Source organism: Cyprinodon tularosa, unplaced genomic scaffold (genome assembly GCF_016077235.1).
Source record: "Cyprinodon tularosa strain WSP-4 unplaced genomic scaffold, ASM1607723v1 ctg177, whole genome shotgun sequence".
NCBI classification, from domain to species: domain Eukaryota; kingdom Metazoa; phylum Chordata; class Actinopteri; order Cyprinodontiformes; family Cyprinodontidae; genus Cyprinodon; species Cyprinodon tularosa.
In genome coordinates, this window is record NW_024038589.1 from 1227688 (window position 1) to 1244600 (window position 16913).

Here is a 16913-nt window from a genome sequence, read left to right on the forward strand (position 1 = left end):
GTGTGAGTTTTTTCCGTAGTTCTTGTTTTCTTTCTCTGAGGCCAGTGTTTAGAGAGGGTCATTAGTTGTGTCTTGGTGTTTGTATCATGTCCTGGCCCCTGTCCATTGAGCGTGCCCTGCTCCTGTTTTGGCTCAGTGGACGGAGCTAGTTTAAAGTTCCGCAGTATTCCTGGTGTCGTGTCATATTTCTGCCTCTCAACTGCTGAGCCTGCTTCTTTCCATCTGAGCGTCAATCTGTTCCTGTTCGGATCGGAACCTCAAACGGAAAATCATCTTCCACCAGTTTATCATGGTCACTTAGCTGTGTTCCTCTTTAAACCAGAGTACCAGTGATGGATTGTGTCCCGCCTCCCCCTGCAGCCACTGCAGGTCCACCGCTCCGCATTTTCTGTTTCATTCTGTTATTTTTGTCATTAAATGCTTTGAACTTTCCCACTCTCTGTCTCGCCTTGAATCCTGGGTCCTACATTCTGTTTTCCCTACATTTAATATGTATATTATACAGATTAATAAATAATTAAAGCAGATTATGTGTTTGACTCTTCGTGGTCAGTTAGTGGTAGCTATAGTTTACTCTCATTCTGCACTGTTTGCCACCTTATTGCCAGGTTCACTATTGCTACATACTAGATCAGTAATTTTCTTTTCTCTTAATTTTCTTTTTTTAAATTCTGTTCTTCATAATGAGCTTAGAAATGTATACTTTGCAGATGGTTTTTCAGATCTAATTTCACTTTAAGCCCAATACAAAGGCCAGCTATTGATCCAAACATTGAGCCATACAAATGTTGACCAATAGAAATGTTATTTCAGTATCTTGGCTTTTCTAGTACTGCACTTTTCTGGACCGAAATGTCTGCCTGTTTTTTCCAGGGATAGATACATGGAAGATAGATGGAAATACATTTGGTTTAAAAAATATATATATAAAAAAATACAATTTTATAATATAGCAAAGTTAATCTCAAAATCCTTTTTTGAATAAAACTCATTTTTTTAAAACAATTATGCAACAACTGTACTTGCTCGACATGTGAAGCTGCTTCCAGTCTGAGTCGCTCTTTGCCTTCTCTCTGTCTGAGTGTTGCCTTTACAAAGACTAAAAAACCTTGGATCATTTTGATCAAATATCAACTACGGTACTCTTCTTGGTCTTTTTTATAATATCCCCAACATCAGATTCAATTAAATTGTCTGTATGAAAGTATTTTTGTTCATTGACCGACTGATTCTGATGGCTAAAGCGGACAGACTTGGGATGAATGAATCTAACCCCTAAGATGAGCAAACACATCATGTTTCCGTCTCCAAGCTTTGTCTTTTCCAAGCTCTCTGCCAGCTATAGGCGCTGTGTTAACACTGTTACCTCTCTCTCCCTCTCTGCCTGTGAAACCACGCCATGACTGCAGCGGGGTCAATAACTCGATGGCCCTAATCTGCACTACCTGCACTGAGATTTCTAACAATATCCTAAGCTGCCCTTAAGAATCTCAGGCTGGATTTTCCAAAATTGGCATCATTTAGGGCGGAGGTCTTCAACAGGGGGTCCGTGACCCCTAGGGGGTCCACGGAGGTACTTCATGGGGGTCGCGAAAGTTTTGGTTGATTAATTTTTTATGCTCCCCCCTGCAATTTTTTCCACCAATAGAAATGTCTTTAAATCCACATTGACATGAATTCAACACACTGTAGTAAACAGATAAATGGATGCAGAAGATGTCTTTCAGTCATCAATGCCAGTGGTGGTTCTAGATCAAATGCACCAAGGGGGGCCAGGAGGGGGCCAGCGTTGTTTTCATGGGGCCACAGAAACACATGAAATAAAAAAACAGGACAAGGGATTCAAATATATTAAGAAAGCTGCTTTAAGTGAAATTTCTATTCAATTAGGTTTAAATAAAATTCTATGTCTTATTAGGTCAACACACATTCGCAATTTAGGAATTTTATATATTTTTGCCTTAATTTATGTTAAAATGACCATTTTCTATATAATCTTAGAACTGATAAATTCAGCAGTAAAAATTAGAGCAATTTCTTTTGAAAAAAACATTTAACAGATGAAAACTGGGATCCTATCTCAATACCACTGAAGCTATCACCTTATTGTTTTTAAATAATTAATAAAACAGAATTTGTAAAGAAGAAAAAATTACATAGATCCTAAGTACCTATTCAATAACCATGTCTGTTCCACAGTGTTGGGCACGTTACTTTGAAAAAGTAATTAGTTATAGTTACTAGTTACAGGTGCTGGTCATAAAATTAGAATATCATGAAAAAGTAGATTGATTTCAGTAATTCCATTTAAAAAGTGAAACTTGTATATTATATTCATACATTACATACAAACTCATATATTTCAGATGTTTATTTTGTTTAATTTTGATGATTACAAATGACAACAAATGAAAATCTCAAATTCATCATATCAGAAAATTAGAATATTGTGAAAAGGTTCAAAATTGATGGCCCCTGGTGCCACACTCTAATCAGCTAATTAACTCAAACCACCTGCAAAAGCCTTTAAATGGTCTTTCAGTCTAGTTCTATAGGCTACACAATCATGGGGAAGACTGCTGACTTGACAGTTGTCCAAAAGACGACCATCGACACCTTGCACAAGGAGGGCAAGACACAAAAGGTCATCGCTAAAGAGGCTGGCTGTTCACAGAGCTCAGTGTCCAAGCACATTAATAGAGAGGCGAAGGGAAGGAAAAGATGTGGTCGAAAAAAGTGTACAAGCAAGAGAGATAACCGCACCCTGGAGAGGATTGTGAAACAAAACCCCTTCAAAAATGTGGGGGAGATTCACAAAGAGTGGACTGCAGCTGGAGTGAGTGCTTCAAGAACCACCACACACAGACGTATGAAAGACATGGGTTTCTGCTGTCGCATTCCTTGTGTCAAGCCACTCTTGAACCACAGACAGCGTCAGAAGCGTCTTGCCTGGGCTAAAGAGAAACAGGACTGGACTGCTGGTGAGTGGTCCAAAGTCATGTTCTCTGATGAAAGTAAATTTTGCATTTCCTTTGGAAATCAAGGTCCCAGAGTCTGGAGGAAAAGAAGAGAGGCACTTCATCCACGTTGCTTGAAGTCCAGTGTAAATTTTCCACAGTCAGTGATGGTTTGGGGTGCCATGTCATCTGCTGGTGTTGGTCCATTGTGTTTTCTGAGGTCCAGGGTCAACGCAGCCACATACCAGGAAGTTTTAGAGCACTTCATGCTTCCTGCAGCTGACCAACTTTTTGGAGATGCAGATTTCATTTTCCAACAGGACTTGGCACCTGCACACAGTGCCAAAGCTACCAGTACCTGGTTGAAGGACCATGGTATCCCTGTTCTTAATTGGCCAGCAAACTCTCCTGACCTTAACCCCATAGAAAATCTATGGGGTATTGTGAAGAAGAAGATGCAATACACCAGACCCAACAATTCAGAAGAGCTAAAAGCCACTATTAGAGCAACCTGGGCTATCATAACACCTGAGCAGTGCCACAGACTGATCGACTCCATGCCACGCCGCATTGCTGCAGTAATACAGGCCAAAGGAGGCCCAACTAAATACTGAGTGCTGTACATGCTCATACTTTTCATGTTCATACTTTTCAGTTGGCCAACATTTCTATAAATCCTTTGTTTTTATTGGTCTTCAGTAATATTCTAATTTTCTGATATGATGAATTTGAGATTTTCATTTGTTGTCATTTGTAATCATCAAAATTAAACCAAATAAACATCTGAAATATATGAGTTTGTATGTAATGTATGAATATAATATACAAGTTTCACTTTTTAAATGGAATTACTGAAATCAATCTACTTTTTCATGATATTCTAATTTTATGACCAGCACCTGTACTTCTCCCAAAAAGTAACTGAGTTACTAAGTGAGTTACTCCACAATAAAAGTAACTAGTTACTAGTAAAAGTAACTATTGCGTTACTTTTGCGTTTCTCGCCCAGTAACCCTCACCACCCAGCCCCCACCTTCTCGCGGTGTGTTTCCAAAGCCAGCTGAATAGAGAGGATGACAAAGACAAGAACCTGCAGAGAGTTTAGTATTTATTGCAACTCAACGTAAATGACATCGGGGGGGAACGCCATGTGAAGTTTTTTAACAGGACATTCAGATCTGGTGAGTATATGAAATGAATAACTGGGGATGTCTAATTCTGAAATCCTGTGTGTTTGGGTTGTTATAGATACTGCAACATCTTTCTATCCATCTATCTATCTAGATGTATACTCTGTGTGTGACATAAAATATGGATCTCCATCCCTGCCACAAAGGCCATCAAATAATGTTTAAAATAAAAAATATAGTAGGTTGAAAAGGCAGAGTATCCATCCATCCATCCATCCATCCATCCATCCATCCATCCATCCATCCATCCATCCATCCATCCATCCATCCAGATTTCTCCCTTTCTCCATATAGGCTATCATTTGATCGTTCACGCTCTCCATAGTTCTCCTGTGGCGCGAGCACAGGGCGGCTGTTACGCGCCTTTAGCGAGCATGCGCGTTTCCTGTCGCGTGCGCGGTGACTCGTGCCGCCTGCGCTGTGCGGAGATGCAGAGGAAACCGTATGTGATGGGGAAACGCAGCTCGATGTAACACCGGTATTTCCATCTGGAAAACGCTGTTTTGCTGCTGGAGTCATCCTCACTCTCCATTTCTCTGTGTGTGCTGTACGTTAACACCCACCAGCGGAGACACGCACCTTCCCAACTGACAGACGGAATCTCACTATACATCAGCCATTCTCATCCTCCCCTCTCTCATGACAAGGCGCGCACGACCTGAGTAACGCGCAGTAACGGGGTGTCTGCAATAGTTACTGCGTTATAGTTACAGTCAAAGTAATTAGTTAGATTACTCGTTACTAAAACAAGGTAACGGCGTTAGTAATGCCGTCAATTTGAACGCCGTTAGTCCCATCACTGCTGTTCTAGCGCATATCATCATTAGAATTTCTTTGAGTATTATATCTTCAGTACAGGGGCCAGGGCATGATCTACAAGGGCACTGGCCCCCGTTGGCCCCTGTCTAGAACCGCCCATGATTAATGCACACATTCAGCGACACACAGGAGCTCCTTCAAGCTGGGCACCGTTTCATTCACAAGGAATCAGAATCAGAAATACTTTAATAATCCCAGGATGAAATGACTTTCATTACATTACTTCATCTGTAATAGAGTGACTATAGGACCAGTTTGATATAACATAATTTCATGCAATATATATAATTAGGGGGTCCCTGCTCCATCTCGCCATCCATTTAGGGGCTCTTAGCCTGGAAAACAACCCCTGATTTAGGGTATTACATCAGTTTGATCATCTGCACATGTATATATTGGAGCGCCTGCTGTTGTTTCCCAGTTACCAGTGGTATTGACGTGCAGCGGTGCCAACAGGAGGTCAGCGTCCTGGACAAATGCTGGTCGATGTGTTTTGGTGAGAGCTGTGCTGCTTGTTGTGCTCATCAGACCAGAACATATGCGTCTTTTGGATCAATAGTGGAGCTAATTATTGCATACGGCATTCAGGCTTGATGGTTGGAAGAAGGTAAAAGAAGACGGGTCAAGATTCACCTTTAAGCAGAACAGGAAGTCCACAAGCAGTCAGAGCTATAAGGGTTCAGATCAGAGCTTTTCTATGGGTGTATGAGTTGCCTTTATCTGAGTGGCAAGACTTGAAAATGTTAACAGAGACTGATCAGCCAATAGGATTAAGCTTCAGCTATTTGAAAACAAGAAGAGATTTGTGACTTTGTGTTTGGCTGTCAATCAAATTCTATTCAGTACCGATTCAACTTTGTGAAGATGAATTTGTATATATTACTTTTTTAAGGCAACTTATTAGTACTAGATTTAGTGGCAGATCTAGAAAATATATAAAACCTACTAAGAGTTATTCCCTCTTTTAAGAAACAGAGACAATGCTTAGATTTAGACTAATAAAACAAATGCTCTAAAAAATTCATAAATGCAGAAGTATGATACTGCTCATGTATGCAAGGGGGGACCAAGGAAGTAGCCTGTTGCAGCTAAGCTAGTGTAGTGGGGAAAAAATCTATCTGCTAATAATTCCCTTATATTTATATATATATAGTTACGTTTATTTACCCTTAATTTGAGCAGGTAAATGAGATGGTTTGGAAGATAATGCATTTGTGTTTTCTTAATTTAAGTGTAAATTGTCTTGTTCCATTGGCAAAGTTTCTCACTAACCTCTTCAATTCCAGAACAAATGCACTTGTTTTAATAAAAAATTACTTATCTAGATTAAAACTTTTTTCAATGTATATTACAAATTCTCACCCTTTGGAATAGGGAACTAAATGATGGCCTCTATCATTGTGAGACCATGGAAGGGTCCCCTTCTAGTAATATAAGCTGAAGCACGAACACCCTGACCTCCCTAAGTAGCTACTAATGGTATGGCCCCATCATTTTTCTACAGAACACTTGGTGGTTTTGTGTTTCTAGGATTCTTTTAGTCCCTTGGTTTGTCTCTGTCAGGCCTTTAACCCTCAGATCTGTGACCCTCAGATCGGGTCGCAGTTTCAGATTCTGTTGCTCCTACACACTCACAGTGAGTTTTGTTCCATTATTTTTTGTGAGCAAAGAACAAGTTTTGTAAATGGAAACAAAAATCCAGAGATGAAAGTTTTCAGAGTAACTTTGCTGTTATCTCAAATATTGTTTTTTCAAGTTTCTTTCAAATGTATTTTTATATTTTTGTTTTTTTACAGATTACATTATGGATTTTCTGTATTAACAAACTCTCCAGAACCTTTTTTTTTTTCTATGAAAACATTTTTCAAAAACTTCATTACTGGATTTATTTTTTGTTTATTTTCATTTGGTTTATTTTATCTATAAAAAGAGTTCTTGCCATACAGTGTTATTTCTACCATTTAGTTTTTTTGTCATATAAGGTCCTTTTCCTGATGCTCATTCAGCTCGTTTTCTGCTGTATTTCTTAGCTTTGCCATTTAATCCTTTAACTGCTGTTTTATTTGCTTCATATTATTGGGTAGGTTCTGTTTCATCCTGGTGTTTCTGCCTGTTTGCTCCTCTAAACCAGTTAATTAATAGATCCAAGTCCCATTTTTTTCTTCATTTATCCTATATCCTGCATCTGGGTTCTTTTTTCTCTCCTGTCTCTTTGCATGTTTTTTTTATCCTCATCCAATGAATCACCTTGATTAAAAATTGAGAATACTTTGGATTTGATAGAAAAAAAAAAAAAATTAAAATAGATTTGAATTTGGGTCCTTTGCATCAAAAACATGGACATATCCTGCTACACCACACAAAGACTATAGGAACATGAACAAAATCCTAAAATAGATTTTTTACACCAAGATAAAACTATAAATGAAAGGGTCTGTTTAAAACTATGATCAATTTTAATTATCGCACCCGACCGCATCACAAAGACAAAGAAGAAAATGTGATGTGTTAACAAAAATGTTCTGGACATGGTTGATTAGTTAGTTAGGGAATAGGGAAATATCCTATGTCTTGATATCTAAGAGAGCAGTGCAGTATTGGATAAAAAATAAATTTAAAATAAAACAGCACACCATCTCCAAAGGTTTTATGACCTAAAAACCAGAAACCATTGGGAATATTTAGCACGACCTGTTCACAGACACTTTGTGTAAATCTCACCACACACCTCACCGCTGTCTCGCTGTCTTTGTATGGCTCTACATTATGCACTACTCCATTACTTCCTGAACTTAAGGCAGCTCCTCAGGTGCCTGACCTCAGTAACCGTGGCAACAATGGCCAGACACACCTGGGTTCATCAGTTCATCCAGTAATGAAATAAACCAAAGGAGTTCAGAAAAAATCAAGCTGCACATAGAACCCATTGCTTGCCATGTTTAAATGACATGATTTAATGATAAAATCAAACTTTTTTTTTTTTTTTTTACATCAAAATATCTTGTACATATCATTACTTCTACGTGAAAAAAATAATTTGAAATATTCGGTCATGGGCCCTGATTGACAGATAAAGAGAAGAAGATATGCTTGATATTTTTTTATTTATCTAGTATAATTAAATGTATTATTTTAATCTATCAAAGCTATTTTTTTTCACACCGGTATTTTTATTTTGAACCAAAAAATATAAACCAGATGACACTTTTGCTGTAAATAAAACTGCATACTTATTTATTTTATTACTTTTAGTAACAATAGATGATTTAAAGACACAAAAAGGAGACTATGGAAAACGTTAGCAGAAATGCAATGAGTTCATAGCAGGTGTGTGAATGATCTTTTCATCTGACTATTGATGGGAGTGAGAGATATTATTGTCAGAAAGAGATTACAGTATGTATATATATATATATTTCCTTTTCAAACTGATACACTATAAAGTATAGAGGAACTAGAACTAGAATCTGCTAAGAGCACAAGTACGCTAATCACGCTAAAAACAGAGAGGGGAAAATAGCTTGATAGCATGTCGGAGCAACATACCCTATATTTAATGATAATTTAAAAGTGTCATTATAAAATCCTTATTATGAGTAAAATATTCACATATTTTACTCATCTTTTTTGATAGTCCAGTTACCTAACAGGTTTCTGCTTTGCTATAAACAGGACTCAGAATTTCCTCTGGGATTAGATCTGCATCTTCCTGATGATTTTCCATTAACTAATCCTCTAGATATATTAAAAGATTAATAATATTTAATGTTCCTATTGTTGAGAAAAATTTGATTTTAATGCATGGAAGGTTTCCGCAGGCTGCAGTGGCTGGATGAAAATGTTTAATGGTCCCAAAATATCTCATTTGTATTCATGTTTTCCATCGACGCTAATCTGTGATTTGATTAAATGTGGGGAAATGATGTTTAGCATCTCTGTTCTTTTGATTTATTCTCCTTACTAGCTCAGCTTGATGAGGTATGATAGTAAATGAAATGATTTGTTTCTCTTTATTGATAAAACATGGTGAGTTGATGCAAACCTAATTTGGTTCAGGGTCTAAATCACCTCATATTTTCCTTCACTAAAAAAATCAAAGGTAGTTAAGCAATTTTTTCTTTTTCTTGATTTGTTCAGGTAAGTAAGATCATTTACCAATGGATAAACATGATTCATCTTTAAAAATGAATAACTTTCTTATTTCATAAGAAAGATAGTCATTCCAAAAAAAAAAAAAGATTATCATTCCAATGGCAGTTTATCTTATTTACCTGCTCAAATCAAAGGAAAATATGCTGATTTTTATTACATTTTACTTAATTTTAGATCACTGTTTGCAGAAACATGTTTCTTTATTTAGAAATATACACTTTAAAAGCTTTTTTTTTTGTTATCTCTAACCAGCAATACAAGGCTTCCCAATGTAGGGGTCAGGGCCCCTAAGGAGGTCACAAGTCAAGTTGGAGGTCGTGATCATGCTTTTAAAATCATACCTTAGAGCAAAAAATATCAAATACATAAATATGAATGTCTCATTAAACAAACAAATACAAATGGTAAAACATATGTATATCTCGGTTTTTGAATTAGTAAATTCAAGTCAATAAATGTAAAATACTTTTCATTTGTTCCTTGTAGTAAACTCGATATGTCATCCTTTAGACTTGAGATTTTCAGAATAAAACTTTGCAGAATTATAATTATAAATCAAAACTTCATGAGCTTTATGCTCCTGCATTAAAAACAACATTTGAAAATGATAACATTTGATTCAATTCAGTTTTTGACTCCTTCTTTTATAAGGCAAACAAGCTTTAGGTGTTTTGTCACCACCAATAGGTAAGGCTGGAACCACTTAATGGATGGATGGACTTAATTGATGCTGATCTGACAGTACACCAGTCATTTAATCCTAGCTGCACAAACACAAACTTTCAAAGCAGTCAATAAGCGCTTTTATAAATCACTTCAGTCTGTCTGCCGGAATTCTGGGTCGTTCTGAGTCCTGGCATCACCAAAGTGTTGGGATAAATCTGATTAAGGCTCACTGGGAGGGAGAGAGGTGTAGTTTTAGTTTGAAATCTCTGAACCTACATTCAATTTAAAGCGCGGTTAGAAAACAGAACGAGGCATAAAGAGAAATCAGCTCCTAAAGAAGCCGGCGAAATTCTCTGAGAGACACACATAGATGAAGAAACCAACACCCACTCCAAGTGAAGTGGGGGAACGCCTCATCGCTGCTTCAGGGTGCATGTTTTCTTCTCTTCCTTAAAAGAGTTCAAACCCATAGACAGAATTGGATTGCTGCTGGGCTCCATGGCAACCAGTGGGGCCGTTTTCAATCACCGCAGCTGAGTGAGGGACCAGAGGAGTTCATTAGCAGCACATATTTTCACTCCGCCTTCACACGTTGCACACACATTGAGTCATGAAAACTTTGCTTTTCATTCACGTTGGTACTCTGTGAAAATCCAGTCACTCTCCTGTTTAATTCCTGGGATTAAATTAAAATTTATCTCATGCTACGGATGAAGACAGGCTCACTTTCCTCCTTGTTATGGATATATAAAAATAATAATTAACCTTTATTACCTCTGCATTTAACCCATCGCCTTGGGGAGCAGTGGGCTGCCATCTTGGGGCGCCTGGGGAGCAGTGTGGGGTTAAGGGTCTTTGCTCGGATCTCCAGAGTGACAGTTAATCCTAATCCTAAATGTCTCCATCCTTCCTCTCTCCTTCTCTTAAAATTTGTCCTAATCCTCCCTCTCAATCCTAATTCCTTTAGCTATCGTTTCAACCCTTCCTTCACCTCCAGCGTCTCTAACCGTTTCTAAATATTTTGTCATAATTCCTCTCATCAGTACCTTCTTTTACCTGTAATCCATCCCACGTACTGCTATCATTCTCAATTCCTCCCTCCTAACATTCAATCCCTTCATTGTTTTATTCCTTTATCATTGAGTTCATATTTGAAACCATTTGCTGCGATCTTAACGCCTCTGTTGTAACCCTATTCAGGTATGTTGCCCCACTGAATGACTAGCTTCAGCCTCATTTGACTTGCTTTTAGAAAATCCACTGGAGCTGCATCGATTGTCCCTTCAAATACAAGATATAAACGACAATTCCTCGTGTTTCAGAAGGAGTCCGTCAAACTGGAAATCAGGGAGTCAGCTAACAAAGGATCCAGGTATCGTTAATGCTGCGCATGATGCAGATATAGGCCATAATGCGGTTAGTTACATCCTGCAACAAAATGCTAATTTTGTGTTCAATATGCAGACAACCAATGCTGGTAGTAAATACTAGTAAATACTCAGTTACTCTGTCTCCACCGACACAAAGTGCCGCCGCAGCATGATGCTGCCACCACTGTGTCTTACAGTAGAGCTGCTGTATTCAAGCTTTCTGTATGCTTGTTGTTTTTTGAATGTGAGCTAAAAAAGCATCTAAAAATCAACAAATTTTATTCGGTTCCATTTTGGTTGCTTTTTTATATATTTATATTTAAGTAACTACATTTTTTACTTGAAGTTCACTTAATTAATTATGCTTGCATATATGTTCCACGTGTGTTACAGACCATGTACCTGTTGGGTATCTAAAATTATAACAATTTGATATTTCTGAATAAACAAGGACACTTTTTAATTTTACAAAAGTACACTTGTATATGCCGTCACATGGTCAGATCAAACATTGAAGTACGCAGCGATTAGGCTTTAATATCAGTACTTTGTGGAAGAAATAAGTACAAATATACCAGATTCAAAACTGCCCCTGTATTTAACTTAAATACAGGGGCAGTTTCACATTTAACCTATGCTTAAATAATTTAAGCATAGGTTTAAGTCTTAGTATTAATGTACTACTTAGAGTTATACGTATAGTTTTTAGTCTAAGTATACTCTACTATGTAATTCTCAAGTATATAAAATAAAGTTTATAAAAAAGTAAATGCCAAGTATACCTATAGTAGAGCTGAATAAAGTATTTTTTGCTAAGGGAATGTTGAGTTGATATTTGAATAATAAGGAAAAATTAACTTTTCATTTTATGTTACGTTAATAAAGCGGTTATTTATGTCTAAATACTTTTAATATAGAGTTTCTATTAAAAGAATAACATTTTTTTTTTTTTTTTACTTTTACCTAATTTCCGCTATCACTTCTCTGGTGTTAGTTTTTTTTCCTGTTACAACAACGCCATCTCCTGCTCAAACGCCGTAATCACACACCGACGTCATCAAAGCGCGACTGTGTTGCTCTTGTCCTTCACGTCGCCTCTCCGTTTCAATCGTTACAAAAGTGTAGTATGGATAATATATGAAGCTAATTTTCTTTGTCTTAATGGAGTGACGGAGGATAGAGGAGAGAAAAAAGTCGGAAAAAAGGATTTATTTCGCTTATTTTCAGCTTTTTAATCTGTAAGTAACACCGAAGCTACATTATTGACAGCTAATAGTTTGGCTTTTTTCCCCCTGTTATTGTTGACAAACTTGTCTGCTTTGTGATTAAATTAGCCCTTCTTTACCTATTTCGTTTAATTAATAATAAAGTACTCAAAACTTTGTTTATATATTTAAAAATGATTGATAATTAATTCATATTAGCCACCAAGTAGCAGCTGTTTGTAAAGAATGGGATTGAATAAGTTCATCTGTCTCCCTCAGGTGTTCAGGGATGGCAGCTCCAAACTCTGCAGAGAGGAAAGCCTGCAGGGATGCAAGGGATCAGCTCTGGCAATGTTTGGATAAAAACAATGACAGGCTTGAATCCTGTCAGAAGTTCCAGGCTGACTTTGAGGCCAGATGTCCAGCTCAGTGGGTAAATTAGCCTGTTTGTTAACAGCTGATACTAGAGTGGACACAGAAATACTTAAAAACTCTGAAAATGAAAACTATTCAGCAGTTTGGTAAATGGCCTGTACTTATATAGCTCTTTTAAAGTAAGAAAACTTGACCAAAGCGCTTTACACTCATTCCCCCATTCACACACACACACTGATGGTGGCAAGCTACATTGTAGCCATAGTTGCCCTGGGGCTCACTGACAGAAGCGGGGCTGCCGTACACTGTCGCCACCAGGCCCTCTGACCACTATCAGTAGACAATGCAGGTGAAGTGTCTTGCCCAAGGACACAACACTGAAATCGAACCCTCAGATTGCAGGGCAAACTCCTACACCCGGTGCCACTGTCACCCCAAGTTCGGCTTCTGGTTTTCCTTTTTTTTTGAAAAATGTAATGAGAGTAGAAAAATATTTCTCTTTTTCCCTGGAAAAATTGAGAAATCTAATTTCTTATTTGCTTAAAAGCATCTTGCTCACTTCAAACCAACATAGAAGAGGTGGTGTGGTAGTTTGGAGATTCATGCTGTTTCAAAACCTGGACGACATGCTGTAATTTAATCAATCTGGGTGGAGAATTTCTGACTATCCCTTTGTCTTTAGCTCAGTTGGATTTGGGTTACACATTAAGAAAGGCATCTGAAGCCTTCCAGCTAACCCACCTCTGATTTACTCAGAGAAAACAATCTTAAAAAAGGATTAGGTGAAATGTGGGGCTGCAGCTAACGATTATTTTGAAAATACATTAATCCAGGCATTCCCAAACTCGGTCCTTAAGGTCCCCTGTCCTGCAGGTTTTAGAGGTTTCTCTGCTTCAGCACAGCTGGTTATAATGATTGCAGTAGACCAAAAGCCTGTTAATGAACTTTCAATTAAAATCAGCTGTGCTGGAGCAAGGAAACCTCTAAAACCTGCAGGACAGGGGGCCTCGAGGACCGAGTTTGGGGATGCCTGCATTAATCTAAAGGTTCCCTAAAGAAGACTTTTTACTAAAGAGTTCTGGATAGAGCATATTAACAGAAAAATCAGTTTCTTTTATCTTAAATGTAAAATATTTACATATATATATATATATTTTTTTTTTTTTTACAATTTTGGTTCAATTAACTGCTGTGTTGCTCTGTCAGCTAAAGGCATGTTTTACAGTCTCTATACTCCATTTAATGATTAATCCATTACTAAAATAGTTTATGAATATTATTTTAATAATTGGTTAATCTGATTGTTTCAGCCCTAGTTAAATGCAAGTAAGGAGAAGTTAGCTGAAGCTAAAGAAGAAGCTAAAAGCCCCTCTTATGATGGTAAAGACCACTTTCCAGACTGTTGCTGCTAATGCTAACTAATTTTATTTTCCAGTATTTCTCACTGGATGAAAAATTCAATAGTTATTTTATTTCCAAAGTAGCAAAAAGTTGCACCTGTCTGTCAGAAGTAGTTATTTTTCATCTTTAAATGAGATTATCTGAGAGGTTATCAATGAATTTAATAGAATTTCTACTCTAAAGTACTTTCTATAAAGTATTGCTTTATTTGGGCTTCTCTTAACCTTTTTTTTTTCCATTCATCTTTCTGGGCAGGTGAAGTATTTCACTAAGAGGAGAGACTTCCTAAAATACAAAGAGAAGATGCAGACCGAGGGATTCACACCAGCTGGAGGCCCACGCGAAAACTCCTAACTGGAAAACTATAGATGGACTTTTACCCAAACCGTGCAGGACCCTGTGTGCAGTTAGCTTTATTTATTTGTTAAAAATAAATACTTGGAAAAAATATTTTGACTTATTTTCTAAGACATACTAAATATCTTGTAATGTTTTCTGTCCAAAATGGTCTTAAGGTTAAATTATTATCAACGGAAACCATCAGTCTGTTTAACTAGTTTTCAGTATCGGATCAAGTGTTTTGTTTTTGAATAAATCAAATCAGCCCAGAGATTAATTTTTTTTTTTTTTATGGCTTTTATTGTCGTACATGAATGTATATTTTTTTGGATGGGTAGGGGTGACCTTTCAGGAATAAGCAGCTGATTTAAAAATGTTACAGGTCATATAAAACAACCAAAAACACATTGAGTTTATATTACAAATCGGTGTGTATTTACAAAGGATCGTGGCCCCTCCAGGGTCAAAGGTCATTGCAGGGTTCCTATACTGCCTGGAATGAATTGTGGATCAAGTAAAACTGTTGATTAATTTTTAATGCAGTCGTTACTTTTATCTGAATTTCTGAAATAAAGCTGAACAGTTAGGATTGAGAATTGAAGAATTGGAAACCAGGAAAAAAATGTGTCCTGTAAAAACACGAAGGAACCCTGCAGAGATCTATAAACCACAAAGAAAACTGTAGGCATCACATCCAGACTTCACTAAGGCTTCTACTTTTAATGCAGTAGTACAAAACAACAAATTACATGTAAATTATTGTATTTTCTGTAAAAAATATAAAGCATATCTTCTGCATTTATGCTCAGTACAATGAGGGTTTTGCACAAACCTTGACCTAGAGAGTTATTGTGATTTGATGGCTGATTAAAACAAAACTATTGCACAATACAGTCCCGTTTTCACTCCTCCAGTTTCTTTCTGAAGTCATTTTCAGTCCATCAGAGCATCGGATGGACCCAGAGATTCACTTATTCCTGCTTTTACACACCAGAGTTGCACAAAAATCACCCGTACACCTTCTTAAACACCTCATTATACTAACAACGGAATATTTATCACTCAGCTATTGTGGCCAAAATCTGAAAATGCAAGTTTCAAGACCTTTTTACTTCAGAATTCACCATTACTACTGTAAGCACTAAACATTAGTGAAAAAAATGAAAGAGTTTGCATAAGTTCTGAAAGTATGTTGTGAGCCTCACAGCAAGGCACCAATGAGCTTAAACGGTTTGGATGCAGGTTTAAAAACGGAATAAATCCGCTTTAGAAAAGGATTGGTCACATGATAGGAAGCTTTTCATTGTGAAGAAATCAGATTTGATCTGCATATAATACAAAGAACATGAACAATATTTGGTTATACGTACAGTAGCTTGACTAGACTTACTGGTAAAAACGGTTCAGAAGGTGTTGGACTTTGGTCCGAGTGTTAAAGTCACTGGAGCAGAGATATTACCAAAACATTTCTGTGTATGTGCTGGTGAAAATTCTCAGTCATCCAATTGCCATTCCAAAAAGGTAAAAAAAAAAAAAAGAACAACATTCCACTGGACCTTTTCAATTGTAAAAGCTTCCTGGATGGGAAGCAAAACGTCTTCAAACTTGGAAACAAAGTCCAGTGCATTGTTTAACTTTTTTGGAATTTCTTTGCATGAACTTCAACAATAACATTTTTGGATTGTCCGTCAAAAGCAGCCTCTCCGACATTCAGGAAAGCTCTAATATTTGCACTAAAAAGGAGCACCAAATATTGAAGGTTTATAATTCTTATCTGAATTTAATTAAAAAAAGGCGTGAATTGTTGCAAACGTCCAAGATTTCTGAGGCTCTGCTTTAACAGTCAGACTGCCTGGAGAAATTCAAGGAAGGTCAACTTTGTTAAAACTTTCGGGAAGGTAAAATATTTAAGATTTCTCAAAAGGATTTAAAACCTAACTAAAAACATAAAAAAAAAAAACGTCAAACGTAGTGTGATTTAATAAAAAAAGAAGAAATATTCCTATAGTTGCATAGTAATTGCACCTGACAGAAAGGAAAAGACACCTTGTAGACGATTAATCAGCAATATTATCAGTTTTAATTTAATTGATGGTTGGTTACCCTAGCAACTGCCGGCAAAAATGTGCCTAACTTTTGATTGCAGCCTTGATCCATTTTTAGCTATAACAATAGACTTTATTTGATAAATGTTTATATTTTACTTAAATACAAGAAAATACTGTAAGCTGTACTTAGATTTGATAAATAAAATAAAAAAATGTACACACAGGTGTCAATGCATTCTGAGTAAATGACGTATGCTAGGTCCTGTAACGCTAGCCCTGTCCAGCTAAAACATAAATTAGTAAAGTTTCATCTCTTTGGTTTGAAATGTATGTCAATATAGAAATCTAAAGAGGTAATAAAGATGAAAGTTGGTTGAAAAAGCTGGTGTTT

General features: G+C 36.9%; 1 protein-coding gene across 1 annotated transcript; it reads left to right on the forward strand.

Annotated features, from left to right (window-relative positions):
- The first annotated feature begins 12199 nt into the window (after positions 1-12199).
- Positions 12200-15367, forward strand: LOC119781433 (cytochrome c oxidase assembly factor 6 homolog). Its single transcript, XM_038281907.1, has 3 exons — positions 12200-12392; positions 12639-12792; positions 14391-15367. The coding sequence occupies exons 2-3, from the start codon at positions 12649-12651 to the stop codon at positions 14487-14489; spliced, it is 243 nt and encodes an 80-aa protein (XP_038137835.1). The 5' UTR covers positions 12200-12392; positions 12639-12648; the 3' UTR covers positions 14490-15367.
- The last annotated feature ends 1546 nt before the right edge of the window (positions 15368-16913 follow it).

Bases quoted from the DNA above. Each gene is read 5' to 3' on its own strand.
- LOC119781433 (XM_038281907.1), top strand. From the start codon at position 12,649: ATGGCAGCTCCAAACTCTGCAGAGAGGAAAGCCTGCAGGGATGCAAGG. The intron at 12,793-14,390 runs GTAAATTAGCCT...CTTTCTGGGCAG, and splicing joins CCAGATGTCCAGCTCAGTGG to GTGAAGTATTTCACTAAGAG.